A 15716-nucleotide genomic window follows, 5' to 3' on the forward strand; every position below is an offset into this window, starting at 1 on the left:
TCATTATCATACAGTGATTAGTTTAAGTGATTCATTGTACTGTATGTTTTGATACTTGTACTAAAAATTGCATTTTATTATAAAAAATTATTAAAATGATTAAAAATATATTTTGTATGTTGATGGATATAAGTATTTCAATTAAATATTTAGTTTAAATCTATAGATTTCAATGAAACATCCATTTAAAATTGTGTTCAAATTCAAATGCATCTAAAATAAATATTTAATAAAAAACTGTATTAAGGGTAATATTTTACTTGTTGTGTATTTTAAATGTATTAATTAATTAAAAACCTATTCCTGTTGTTGATGGATAAAATTAAATCCTATAAAATATTAAAATAAATGTTAATTAATATATTTATATTAAATATAATATTTTATCTGTTGATTATATATTTCAATTAAATATCTAGTATAAATATATAGATATTTAAATAAAAAGTCTATTTATAATGCATAAATAAATCAAATGTATATAAAAATAAAAATGACATGAAAAAGCAAATGAAATATTAAAATATATGTAGATTTAAATATATGAAATTACATATTTTATTTATTGGCTATTTTAAACATACAAATTAAATATTGAGATAAAAACTGAATTTGCATTGCATTAACATCTAATTAAATATTAAAATAAATGTTTATTTAAGTTTTTATATTAAATATAGTATTTTATTTGTTAATGATATAAATTAATATGTCAATTAAATATTTAGTTTTACAAATAGAAATATAGAAATAATACAATAAAACATTAAAACATGAATAAATAAAATTTATATAAATATTTTATTTAAAAATCTAATCAAATTAAATGTTATATTTTATTTCTGTCCATTTAAATATTTATATTTAAATCCTATTTAATTTATTGTCTACTTTAAACATACAAATAAATTATATAGTGTTTTTGGATAAAAAGTTAAATGATAAATATAATAAAATATTAAAATAAATGTTTGTATTAAATATAATATTTTATTTGTTAATGGAAATAAATATTTCAATTAAATATTTGTTGTTTAAATATGGAAATAATCCAATAAAACATCTATAAAAATACATGAATAAAAAACTGATTTAAAAATATAATAAAATATAAAAATAAATGTTCATTTAAATAATTATATCAAATGTTCTATTTACTTAAAAGTTTTTAAATTGAATATTTAATTTAAATATGTAGATATTTCAGGTAAACATACAATTAAAATATTACACAAATTTGTATACTTTGTATACATTTTATACTGATTGTGCCAGTCTCACCAGATCCATGTTATCAGTCCACTGAAAGTCGTCTTCTACCATCCTGTCATTCAGACCAATCCATGTGTTTTCATGGCACAATCCTGTAAAGCACAAGACATTTCAAATTTGCATTCATTTAGAAGTTTTTACTTCCAGCACATATTTTAATCACACTTATTTCACCATATATCTGATGAAAACACTCATTTTAATACCAGGTGTAACCAGCAACCAAGACAACCACTGAAGACAACCACTGAAGATGGTATTAACCCCAGGTTAATACCATGAGTAAATAGAGTCTTAAGGTCACTGCACACTGAGTCAGAAATTTTCGCATGCATTTTTCATATTCCCCATCCTTTCCTATCAAAATGCATGCTACGGATGCGAAAACACAGAAAATCAAACCTGATCCGAATTGTTTTTGACGGACAAAAGTTTCGGTTGACAACGTGAGGTCGTATTTATTTTTTAACGTGCGAAAATTTTGGATGAAAATTTCAGACTCAGTGTGCAGAGCCCTTTAGTGTCATAAAATGCAGTGCTAATGCTTCCCCTTTAAGTCGTAGTCTGCTTTATGTCTCCTACAGGGCCACTGGGAGCCGAATGATGGTGTTATCACAATCACAATTCAAGCTCAAGCCAGAAGCCACCAGATCATCTCATTTGTGAGGATTTTTATTTTTTTTTGGTCTGGCTGTTATGGAATTTCAATCATGGTGTTACTGATTAACATCATTACAGGGCCCATTAATCTCCCTAATGGCTGTGCCCCCTTTATTGCAAGGGTGGAGATGTCCATTTTCAAGGCGATTAAGCACACTTTTTGGAGAGTGCCGTGGCTCTGTGTGCAGACAGCATGCTGTGAGAGGCCACACCGAGCGTCATTACGCTGGATTTAGGCTCCACTAGGGGAGGGACACAATGCAATCTGTGGCGTACAGGAGGTCAGCGTCCTGTCGCTTTTCTTAGTTATCTGGCTGGATATTAATGAATCTAGGCTGTGCAAATAGTTTTAGTCAAAGCTAATTGGGTAAAACAGACAAAGATTAGCCACAGATACCAGCCATTTGCTGTTTTATATCCCATGACGAACGGGGCTCTGCAAAATACAGAATTTAAGAATTGGTTTCTGTTTAATGAGAGTGAATTTGCATTGGCCATATGTCACAATAATTAACAAAAAAATTAATATTAAGCTTTAGTTATGTTACAACCATGAAATGTGATTTGCTACATGCTAGTTGATTGCAAATGATTTTAAGCAGAGGGACATTTTTTGCAAATGTAAATTGAAAACAAATGACTTGCATTTGATTTGGTGCTGCAAATCATTGTTAACATGTCTAAAATTTATACTTATGAATGGTAAAAGTGAATAAAAACTGGATTTGGTGGCAAAAAAAAAAAAGGTACATACAAACATATTTTACGTGGAAATTTTATCATATAAAATCATTTATCAAATTATACACAAACGTTTCATCACATTACACCACAAAAATGCAAACATGAGTACCAAATATGAGTAGCAAATAATAAAATATGAAAATGCATACTTCATATTATTTAAAGGTCCCATGACATGCTGCTTTTTGGATGCTTTTATATAGGCCTAAGTGGTCCCTAGTACTGTATCTGAAGTCTTGTTCCCGAAATTCAGCCTTAGTGCAGAATTTCAGCCACTACGAGCCAGTCCCACAATGAGCTTTTCTTAGGACGAGCCATCTCTGTGTCTGTAGTTTTAAATGCTAATGAGGAGGAGATAGGCGGGGCAAGGTGGAGGATGGGTGTGTGTCCTGCAGCTTGCGGCCACGGTACCATGCGCTAATGTTGACAGTGGATGTATCGCAATGGCTCGTAGACACGCAGTCGTTCAAGCTTTTCAGTTTGACCCAGAATCTGATCCAGATGGAGAAGCACCGGATGAAGAAGTTGCAACTCAGCGGCTACAGCAGGATGTCTCCGAATGGTTAAAATATTGTGTCTGGATACGGTCAGTGTTTCCCACACATAGACTTTACCTGGGCGGGCCGCAACAATATCCACCGCCTGCTGCCATCAGCTCCTGCGTCTCACACACAGGAGCGCGACTTTAGCACAATATTTAGTAACTTTCAGACCCTTTTGGCGGCTTTTTCCCATAACGGGTACATAATAACAAACCTAGCGACTTTTTTTTTTTTTTTTTTTAATATTGCGCTCTCCTCGCACGGTCATAGCTCATTTTCTCATGGACGGGCAAAGCAGAGAAAGGGGAGGTAACCTTTCCCCGTATGACGACATAAAGGGAAGATTCCAGATTGGGCCATCTGAGCTTTCATTTTCTCAAAGGCGAAGCAGGATACCCAGGGCTCAGTTTACACCTATCGCCATTTCTAGCCACTGGGGGACCAAAGGCAGGCTAGGGGAACTCATATTAATTTTTTAAAAAACCTCATAAAGTGAAATTTTCATGCCATGGTACCTATTATTTAAGAGTTTGTGGTCAGCATTATATTTTTTTTGTTAAAGAAATTCATACTTTTATTTAGCAAGGATGCATTAAATTTACCAAGAGTGACATTAAAGACATTTACAGTATAATGTTACAAATAACTTATTTTTAAAAGAAACCCTGTTTTGCTCTTACTAAAGAATTCTGAGGGGGAAAAAATACAGTTTCCACAAAAATAAGCAGCACAACTATTTTTAAAATTAGTAATAATAAGAAATGTTTCTTGAGCAGCAAATCAGCATATTAGAATGATTTCTGAAGGATACTGAAGACTGGAGTAAAAATGCTAAAAATTCAGCTTTGCATCAGGAATAAATTACATTTTAAAATCTATAGAAAGCAGTTATTTTAAATTGTAATAATATTTCCCAATATCACTGTTTTACTGTACTTTCAATCAAACAAATGCAGCCTTGATGAACAAAAAATCTTACCAACCCCAAACTTTTGAATGTTAGCACATCTGCTAACAGTAAATTTTAGTTACAGAAGTGTTTTTGTGACTCTGTCTGGGATGAACCCTGATACTGACCATTAATAAAGTCCTGCTCTTGTGTGGAATGGATGCTGGCCAGGTGACCGCTGTGCTCTCTGCAGTCCTTCTCCGAATCTTCCCACGTGTGTCTGCGGGTGAAGTACCTGTAGCAGTGGCCGTGAAACTTCCTCCAGTTGTGCTCGCAACCCTCAGTATCTGCCGTGAGAGAGAAAGAGAGCATGAGGTACAGAAAAAGAGATCTAAGATGGCGCCACAGATGGCAGCTACAGTGCTTTGCTCTTCAGAGTTTGTACTGTTTTTGTTTGTTTTTCCTGTTTTTTGTTTCTCAAACACGATCAGTTTTACCAGGGATGACCTGCTGAAGATTCGGCAGAACACACCACAAAATCTTTTACAGGATTTTGATTATTCTGATGTTTTGCTTCAGCTCCGCTTTTAACACCATCATCCCGGACACCCTTCAGAATAAACTAACTCAGCTCTCCATCCCCACCTCCGTCTGTCAGTAGATCACCAGCTTCCTGGCAGACAGGCGGCAGTTAGTGAGGCTGGGAAAATACACATCCAGTACCTGTACCATCAGCACTGGAGCTCCTCAGGGCTGCGTTCTCTCCCCATTGCTCTTCTCCCTCTACACCAACGACTACACATCTAAAGACCCCTCTGTCAAGCTCCTGAAGTTTGCAGATGACACACTGATCGGCCTCATCCAGGATGGTGACGAGGCTGCTTACAGACAGGAGGTTAAGGAGCTGGCTGTCTGGTGCTTAACACGCTCAAAACTGTGGAGATGATCTTGGACTTCAGGAGAAACCCCCCTGCTCTCCCCCCACTCACCATCATGAACAGCACTGTGACTGCAGTGGAGTCATTCAGATTCCTGGGCACCACAATTTCTCAGGATCTGAAGTGGGACAATCACATTGAGTCCATTGTGAAAAAGGCCCAGCAGAGGTTGTACTTCCTTCGCCAGCTGAGGAAGTTCAACCTGCCAGAGGAGCTTCTGAAACAGTTCTACTCCGCCATCATTGAATCCATCCTCTGCACTTCAATAACTGTCTGGTTCAGCTCAGCTACCAAATCTGACCTCAGAAGACTACGGAGAGTAGTCCGGACTGCTGAGCGAATCATTGGTACAACCCTTCCCACTCTCCAAGAACTGTACTTATCGAGAGTGAACAAAAGGGCTGGCAAAATCACTTTGGATCCCTCACATCCAGCACACTCCCTCTTTGAACTGTTACCGTCTGGTCGACGTTACAGAGCTCTGAGCACCAGAACGACCAGGCACAGGAAGTTTCTTCTCTCAGGCAATCCATCTCATGAACTCCCAGATATTAAACGTGGAACACACTATTATACATTATTTATTCACCACACATACTTATTTTTTCATTTCAAATTTGCACATATCAGACCTGTACACACATAATTGTCTAAATTATATATTGTGCTTTTGCTATTTTGTACATTGCCTGTTTGTATATTATTATTTTATTATCTGTGTCCTGTCCTGTTGCTGTCTTTGCTGACAGAAGCACTGTAGAGCTTCTGTCACTACAACAAATTCCAATAAAGCTAATAAAGCTCATTCTGTTTCTGATTCTTCTGCAAAAGAGCCTGAGACTTTAGCGAAAATGCTACTGGTTAGCATTTAGCTTTCTTTCAACACAACTGACATAATTAGCATCACAATGTGAGGAAAAAGTTGAAAGATTAGCATGAATTTCTTAGCACTTAGTTCGTCAGGATGTTTAAAAAAGCCCATTCAGCGATAATCCCACACATAGCTACATGCTAGCCTACTTTAGCACTCAACTTTAGCTCTTCTGAAGTGACAGATTCAAGCTTTTTATTCGCGTGCCACTCTAATCCGTGGCTGTGAACATAAGCAGTTTAGCATTAGCAAAAACGCTTCTTAATCTATTCAAATGACAACAATCTAGAGAAACGTCTTCCGCCGCTAAATTCAGTGGCAAATTAAGCCCTGTCACATCCCTGTCAGAAATGCCTCTTTCTAACCCTATGGGACTCTCTACCACATCTGGACGCATGACGAACAGATAATCTGTACTTTTCTAAGCGCGTGTGGCTTCGTACATTTGCGTATGTGTATGTGGGTGAAGGTTTTAGCCATCCCAGACTTCCCATTTCATGAAACTCCAAGCACTTCTCTGCCTTTTTTACTTCCAGCAAATTCAAAGCGACATTGGTAAATTGGCTGCTGCAAATGGGCCCGTATGGGGCTCTGTTTAGCATGCAGAACGCGGGGCAGAGGAACAGAATGTACTGCAAGAAAGTATTTAAGGCACCACGACCACTGCAGTCGTCTTTGGGTCTGCGTGCCCAAAATGTTAACGTCTACTGTCAATCACAACACTTCCTCATTTTCTTGATCAGAATTAAAATGTTATCATAATTTGCTTTTCTTTGCTATAAATACTAGCCTAGATGGCAGTGGTGAACCAACATTGGGGTTGTTTAGTGAAGTGACTGGTTAAATAGGTTAAGGAGCTTCGTAGGATCATCAGAACACCAGCATTCAATCAAGTTCCTTCAAAACAAGAAATTTCTTTAAAAACAAATTACTTGCAGTCGATTCGGTGCTGCAAATCGATGTTGAGTGTCCGAAATAAACATGAACCAATTAAGGGCAAATGTGAATAAAAAAATGGATTTACTGGTTTAATAATACAAAAAGGTACAAAACACTACATTTTAACTTAGTGGAAATTTGCCACATACATTAAATATTCCACTACACAAACAAAATCAAATTATGAGCAAAGAAATTATGATTTTTCTTCATCAACAATAGCACTTCACCAAAACACTGGTTGTTATATGGTGCTGTGAATGCTATTGGTAAATAAAATAAAATAAAATAAAATAAATTTAAAAAAGTTTAACAATTTAAAGTTTAAATTTAAAGTCGTGACGTATTGTCAAGTATGGTGACCCATACTCGAAATTGGTGCTCTGCGTTTAACCCATCCAAGTGCACACACACAGCAGTGAGTAGTGAACAAATGCACACACACACACACACACACACACACACACACACACACACACCCGGAGCAGTGGGCAGCCATGCTGCAGCGCCCGGGGAGCAATTGGGGGTTCGGTGCCTTGCTCAAGGGCACCTCAGTCGTGGTATTGAGGGTGGAGAGAGCGCTGGACATTCCTACAATCCCTGCCGGCCGGGGACTCGAACCCGCAACCTTTCGATTACGGGTCCGACTCTCTAACCATTAGGCCACGACTCCCCCCCCCCCCATAAGCTTTCACTTTCATTCAAGGGAGCATCTAATTGAACAAAACAGTGAAGTGCATCAAAATAAAATAAAAAATATGAAAATTAAAAAACAGATATATATTTTAAATTAAAATGCAATAACTTTTTGTAGTCAGTAAATTTTCTTAATTCACCCGCCACTGGCAGGTGTGGCAAATAAAAACATTTTAGATCCTGTTTAGGCATATTACTAACAGAGCTGAAATGATACCAATTTAATAAAACAAACTTTCTCATTTAAATATATGGCATTTCTTGTTTTGTAAACGCCACTTCCACATTTTTGCATTCCCTGAAGATCACCAACGCAAAAGATTCAGAGCTTAATTTTGAGGGCTGCCCCGTTTAACCTGAGTCAGAGGGATCTAGCCTGCAGCTTAACCTGAAAGAAAATACTGCCTGGAACAAAAGCATCACGATTCTCTCTCATACGTTTTGGCATTCAAGTTGCTTTCTGTTCTCTAGGGAGAAAACAGACTGGCTGCTCTTTCACTGCTGCTGGAAGGCTAGAACAGAGACAACACACGTCATGTTTCCCAAAGGAGGATGAACAGCGTTAGCTAATCTGTAAGGAAACAGCTAATGTTTAATATAACAATAGTTCTTAACTGGTGGGCCAAGAATAGTAAGAAAAAACAATGCTAAATGCAAATAATAAAATGCAATAATCATAGATATGGGTAGGACAGCAAAATAAAAGTTTATCAACTTTTAAAATGGTTCCCATATATATTTTTGATTCCCATACTGTATATATTTTGATGTGAAAGGTTCTGATCAAAAAACAAAACAAAACAAAACAGACTATATTAAAAACAGATATTTGACCTGTTGTTTTTCCACTGCACTGTCATTCATAGATGAAAAAGCCAAACAAATAAACAAACAAACAAACAAATAAAAGGTTCGGTTGCAATGAGGATAAACAGTTTATGCAATAAATAAAATTAGCAGCTGAGAGCACGATACTATCAAAATTTATATTTACAAACAAAGAAAAAAAACAAACCCAAAACAAAACAAAACAACAAATAATAAACATAACTATCATCATTTGGGACTTATGCAGTTCATGGTAAATATATTACATTTTTGTTATTTAATTTTAATATGCTTTTAATTTACACTTAAAAACATGACACTAAACATACAATATATTTAGTCACAACTTAAAACCAAAACCCTGGTTGGTATATGGTGCTGAGAATGCTGTTGTCATAAATTAGCTAGCTAAACAAATAAACAAACAAACTATACAAAATTCAATCACAACCAGTGTTGCCAACTGCTTTCAATTGAAAGTAGCCAAAACTGGTAGCTAAATGTCACTAGATGACATCATAATGGCAAATTCACTGATCTATATAAAGATGAATATAGATCAGTGGGCAAGATGAGAACTTAGATAAGGTTTGTCCAAGAAGTTGATATTTGTCCCTAAACGTTTGAAAAAAGTCTCAAAAGGGGTGGGGAAGTCGCTAAATCTTGCTACAAAATCGCTAAATTGGCAACACTAGTCACAACCTTAAAATAAACAAAAAGAAAAACTAAAACAAATTTTAATTTAGAGGTCTCTAGTTTTTTTTTTTTTTTCATTTAAAAATGACTTCATGTGCTTTAAATTTTATGTCCTTTTTTTATTTTTAGGAAATCCTAAATCAGATCCTGGATGGATTCTACACCAGTTGCAGAGCCGTAAAGCCAAGCGTTGTAATGGGCTCCCCACGGACGGCCTGTAATTGCTCTTGATAAGCCAAGCTGATGCACCTTGTGGCTGTGAGTGCATGAAACCAGAGTTCTTTCGGCTCACATCAGCTTTAACAAACGCCAGCCCCTTTAAATCAAGTGTGCCAACAGCCCGTACCATCGAGGCCATAAGCATGCATCTCCCTGCCAGAGATACGGATAGTGTCTGTACACGAACAGAAATGGCAACATGTTTGTCTCTCCTTGTTACAGCACTCGGCCCTCTGTTCTCGCTCCATCACTTTCACATCTGTGAAAGTGTGCTTATTACTCCTCGCTTTCGGATGATCTTGGCTACATCATCCGAGACAGAATGAGGTGGTCGAAACAGTAATCTTCACTATCGCTTCTCGAGTCTACTTACGCTTGTTTACGGCCTTGCAAAGAGCAAAAACGTGTTTCACGAAATGGCGACACCTGAAAATCAACCCCCCCGAATACTTCATCATCAGGGGTCTCGAAACCACAGCACTAAAATATCACATCGTGATGGGGATAAATGACCCAATCACTCAGATAGAAGCACTTGCCCTTTTTATTTTTAACTGCTGCTCATTCACTTGCTACGCATTAATCAGGAAAACGTGCCGACCGTCGGCGTGTCACGCTCGAAAGGAGCTCCAAATAAAATGTAAGTGGCCAAGACAGCCAGCGAGCCTCTCGAAGAAGAGTCTTTTATAAATATATTTGTATTTACTTTTTAATTGCCTTTTTAATTTAACTAAGGCAAAAAAAGTGCACTTCCATAATATACTTAAAGTGCTCTATTTTCGCACACTATGTTTATCTTAAGAATAATTTTTGGTATACAAAATTTATATTAAGTTAATTATATTAAGCACAAAATTAGTGTGTGAAATTATAGCACTGTAAGTATATTATGGAAGTGTAGTTTTTTTTTTTTTTTTTAACCTGGGGAGTATTTGACAGCAGCATTATCTAACTGACTTGATACTGTCTTTGTCGATCTGTTTCTTCCTCTGTTAGGATGCAGCTGACAAGACAGACTCCAGTAAGAATCCTCAGCGTTGATCAAGAAAGTTCACAGCTCAACCCATCTAGACTGGGAATCATCTTGGAAGAAAGTCTGCTAATGAATGAACTGACCAGTCTCAGGCCTTCTATGTCCATTGTTTTCAGACTGATTTATGACCTGCACCCGGACTTCCCTAAGTGTATGAAAAGCAGTTTATATTTCATTCAGCAGGTAATGCTCAACCTCGGAAAAGGTGAGCTGGCACCTAAAATTCAGTACTGCCAATATTGTGAATGCAGAGTGGGACAAAAACGTAGTTTTGATGTTGTTTATTTTCATTCTGAGATAGACTGTTTGTGTGCTTGCCAATAAGTTAATTTGTTCAGCTATTTTTTTTTTATGTTTTATGGGGAAATGTTTTCAGGATATGAAAAATTCATGTTTTGTTGTTTTCAAATTAACATTTGGAATTGAATTAAAATAAATCAGAAAATTGCATGAATGTCCCTTTTATTTGTTTGCTTTTTTCTTAATTTTCAAGTGTAACAAATTGGAAAAATAAAACAACTGATATAGGTTTAACTTGGAAATTAGTACATTGAACACTACGCACTGTACCACAGCTCTGACAAAAACTTGTACTTAATAAAGTTTATAACGTATATAGTTTTGCTTTTTGCTTTGATTTTTGTTTCACCTTGATCTTTTTTTTCCCCTTTTGCTTTGTTTTGCTTTTTGTTTTATTTTTATTTTCATTTTGTTTGTGCAGCTTTTTGTTTTTTGCTTTGCTTTTTGTTTTTCATTTTGCTTTGTTTGCTATGCTCTGTTTTTTGTTTGGTTTTGCTTTTGTTGTGCTTTTTGTTTTACTTAATGGTTTTTTTATTTTTCATTTTGTTGTTTCATTTTTCATTTAGCTTTGCTTTGTTTGCTATACTCTGCTTTTGTTTTGGTTTGTTCTGTTTTGCTTTGCTCAGCTTTTTGTTTGTTTTGCATGTTTTACGGTTTGCTTTTTGTTTTGTTATTTTGCTTTGCTCAGATTTTTGTTTTGTTTAGTTTTTTTCATTTAGCTTTGCTTCTGTTTTGCTTTGTTTTGCTCTGCTTTTTGTTTGGTTTCGTTTTGCTTTTTGTTTTATTTTGGTTTTCGGTTTGCATTTTTGTTTTATATAGTTTTTCCCTTTGTTCTGCTTTTTTATTTTGCTTTGCTTTTTTGCTTCTTTTTTTGCACTCCAAAATAAATATGAAAAAAAAATTCTCCATTATGAAAGTTGACAAAATTTTGTTTAAATTGATACAAATGTTGTTGTTCTTGTCCTGCTTATAGAGTATATATGATCCAAGTCCAATATCACCCAGGTGGATGCTGCACACTGGTGGTGGTAGAGGAGAGACCCCCCACATGATTGTAAAGCGCTTTGGGTGTACAGTAATACACAATAAAGCGCTATATAAATGCATCATTCATTCAAGATTGTTATTTTTTTTTATTTACATTTAGCATTGCTTTCCCTGCTTGACCCTATCAGACCTGCAAGCCATTTCTGGGTCATGATTTACCAGTTAAGCCTCTCGAAGAAGAAAGAAACTCCACTTGGCCGCTCTTCCATGGGTCTCATTTGAAAATATTTGCAGAAGGACCGGTTTGATGAGCATGGGATATGAAAGATAAGCCTGCGGTGAGCAATATCATCTGCTTTGAACACCGTCGGGCTACTTTCTTCAAAGCATTGCAACTCCCACTAGGCTTTGGGGCGAAGGCTTTCAGGTGGAGGACCAGGTGCCAAGGTATGACAACAGTGACTTGTAATGCCTCCAGCATCTCTATTCTTCCTGTGACTGGAGATAAGAGGGCAGGCTCTGCTGGAGCGCACCAATTTGGATGAGTTCCCACTGTATTACAATACACTGTCAACAGTCGTGAATGGATCCAGAAGCTTGTACGCAGTGTGGTTCCGGTCTCTTGGACTGATCAAATTGCAATGCTCAACAGAGTCTACAGCTTTCTATTTTCATTTGCACGGCTGACAGAACGTTGATGCACAGCAAGAAACTGAATTTTTTTCCCATCAACACTTTCAAATGCATATAAGCACAGATTTTGCTATGAAAGTTAAGCAATATTGAATAATATCTATCTATCTATCTATCTATCTATCTATCTATCTATCTATCTATCTATCTATCCATCCATCCATCCATCCATCCATCCATCCATCCATCCATCCATCCATCCATCCATCCATCCATCCATCCATCCATCCATCCATCCATCCATCCATCCATGCATTCATCCATCCATCCATCCATCCATCCATCGTCTTGTCAAACTTTCTTCCAAACATTCACAGTTGGTCTTGATAAATCTTGCTTTTTTTAATTCACAATTTCTAATTCATACAGTATGAATATATTTCAATGTAAATTCAAGGATGAATAGGGCACAACCCTTAATAAAATGTAATATAATTAACATAAGATGACCTTTGGGATGTCATGGGCAGTTTTTTTGTTTTACAGCTTTAAAGTTTGAAAAACCTATTTAAGATATTTTATGGACCCACAGGAACCCCAAATGACCATGCATTGCTGTGATCCAGACTAAACCTCCAGTAACCATCACCACCCAGCCTGGAAATTCAAGCTGCTCTTTGCTGCAGGGAGGCGTTCACAGAACAAAATGTATTTGCTAACAAAGTTTTTGGAATTCTGTTAGTGCCAAACTTCAACAATTGCTTTGCTGAAACAAGACTAGGAAAGTTGCCAAGTGTGGCCAAGTCTTCCTATAATGTCTTCCTCTTTTTCCAGCTGCCTCACTAACACCAGCACTCCGCAGCATTCATTCATATTCCTCCAGCAGAAGGGAGCAATTTCCACTGGATCACAGCCCTGATTGGTAATCTAAAACAAAAAAATCCTCACACCGTGGCTCTCTGATGCATGAAGATTGAAGCTTGATGAATACTTCATTCTCCCCCTTGAGTGCGTCTGCTACAGATTATTAGGTAGCGTATGCATGTGGACCTGTGCCATAAAACTCTCCAGAAGAACTTTGATAATGTTCATTATTTAATCCAATGTGGAAATAATGTGGACTTGTGCCATAAAACACTGCAGAACAATTTCGATAATGTTAATAATTTAATCTAAAAAATACTAGTCTTACTAGAAGTGCTGTAAATGACTTTTTGGAATGACTCAAAACCTGTCCTACAAAGGCAGCATTGAGACTGTTCTCAAAAAGCAAACTAACTGAGAACTGCTTATGAAGTTAAATATGACCTTAAACCTCATTAACATGCTTTAGCTGCCCCGCTCACAGCATCCTGTTTTCCATATAATATATGGATATTAATTATTATAATCACCCCCATTAACGCGCTAATTTTGACAGCACTAATATATATATATGGCAGTTCGTATATGTATATGGCAGTTTCTGAGTCACATTCAGGCAAAAAAAAAAAAAACCCTTGATAAAAAAAAAAAAGATAAGCTAGCAATTTGTACCTTTGCTCAACCACCCGTGTTTAGTAATCTTCACCACACGCTCCTGTTGATGTGATGTTATAATTAAGAAATCTTCATTAGTGCAAACACTATCTAAAGACCCAGAAGACTGTGATTAATTTAGCTGTGCTCATTATTAGTTGATGCAGGACCTCAGTGGTACAACTCACTGTCTGTCTTGATTACTTTCAGATCTGCCTGCTTCCAGTTTAGACTAGACAGCATGTAACATGCCCACCACTTTTTTTCAGTTGTCAATCAATCTGCTACTCTTGACAAAACTTCTCTCAAGATAAAAGAAAATTCGGACTGATGCATTGTTTAACCTTGTTACAAACATGCAAGCTCCAATAGTCATTTTAGGCAAACTTGGGGACAGAAATTAATCAGAGCTTGATGGGAAAATGCCACAGATATGTGGAGTAAAAATATCTGGCTACCAATTTCACAATATACTGTATCAATATGCTGTATTTTAGACTAATCTCATATTGAGAGGTGCAATCTCCTGCTTCTTCTGTTTTCTTACAAAATATGTGTTTTCTGTCCTCAATAAGAGTCTACACAGCCAGATACAAAAATAACCTGTCAAATATTTATTATAAATATTGACCAATCCATCATTCCAGCCTGAAAGAATGGATTGAGACTACATGATGGTTTCAAACTGTGAAACCTTATGGTTTTCAGATGCATCTATTGAACTCACCACCGTCTAACAGAAAGTCTTACAGAGGTAACAAAACTATGTTTTGTATATCAACTTAATTAAATTAATTATAATAAAACAAAACAAAAAACAAAGTAAGTTCTATATTAGTACTCAATTCAAGCTTGTAGAAACCTTCTCAACTTTTCTGATACTGGTATTACCATTATGCACTGGGGCATGAATAATTAATCAGGTTATATATATATATATATATGTGTGTGTGTGTGTAAGGTGGTGATACGGGTGTGCATTATTTTTCTAATAATTAAACGGCCGAAGTCAATTATTCCGCTTATACTACGGTTGCCACACCTCAAGACATTGATCAGATGATATATTTCAAGGCATTCGTCCGGTTTTTCTACTTAAATCGCTATTGTGAGTAGGATTATTTCTTCCGCATCTCATCCAACGCCTCCGTTGCTAATTCCAAAAAAGTAATTTTAAACCTAGTAACAGAGGCTTGAGCCGTTGATAGCAAACTAATGCAGTTAATAACTAAGTTATGTGAGAGAGAGAGAGAGAGAGAGAGAGAGAGAGAGAGAGAGAGAGAGAGAGAGAGAGAGAGAGAGAGAGATTAACGTTACTTCTGTGAGTCTGTGCGTCTCTCAAAACATGGACATGGTCGTTTTTATCCCTTTGTTTATTATATTTATTTGTTTGGCCAGTGCCGTTGTGTGTTTTGGTTCTTTTGCTGTAAGGACTTTTGAAATAACCCAAATAATTTGGCGAAGTGATATGGTCATGTAATGCGGTCAAGACCTGCCTGGAATTACGTTCGCCGTGCGTTTCCCTGAAAATAATTGCACACCTTAGAACGTTCGTCAGCCAATCAGATTCAAGCATTCAATGGCCCAGTAGTATAAATATACACACACACACACAATTTTAGACTTAACCTATTTATTTTAATAGAACAAAGTAGTAATTTTTCATTATACATGTGACACTTTCTGGCAAAATGACTCAGAATGAGCACATTTTCAAAAATAGGTTCTATTTATTTTCATTTTCCGTTAAAATACCTTCAATATGATATATGACTTGTTTGAATTGGACAAAAAAGGACTGAGGTACAGCCGTTTGAATGCGATAGAGTCAGCAGAGTTGATTCTGAGAAAAAGTTTTCTGAAGATTCCAAAGCAAAATCGCCAAACAACGTTGCATATTTTCCTCCAGTTCTTTTCTTAATAATAATTACTATATTATTAATCACAATAT

General features: G+C 36.2%; 1 protein-coding gene across 1 annotated transcript in view; it reads right to left on the reverse strand.

Annotated features, from left to right (window-relative positions):
• Positions 1–15716, reverse strand: part of LOC306867579 (neurocan core protein-like) — a gene marked incomplete at both ends in the record, with an annotated part of 112455 nt that overhangs the window by 7318 nt on the left and 89421 nt on the right. The window contains 2 exons of the mRNA XM_079413328.1: positions 1282–1364; positions 4296–4454. Coding sequence (XP_079269454.1) covers positions 1282–1364; positions 4296–4454 — 242 coding nt within the window. The remainder of the gene's footprint in view (positions 1–1281; positions 1365–4295; positions 4455–15716) is intronic.

Source organism: Barbus barbus (assembly GCF_936440315.1).
Source record: "Barbus barbus genome assembly, chromosome: 49".
Taxonomy (NCBI): domain Eukaryota; kingdom Metazoa; phylum Chordata; class Actinopteri; order Cypriniformes; family Cyprinidae; genus Barbus; species Barbus barbus.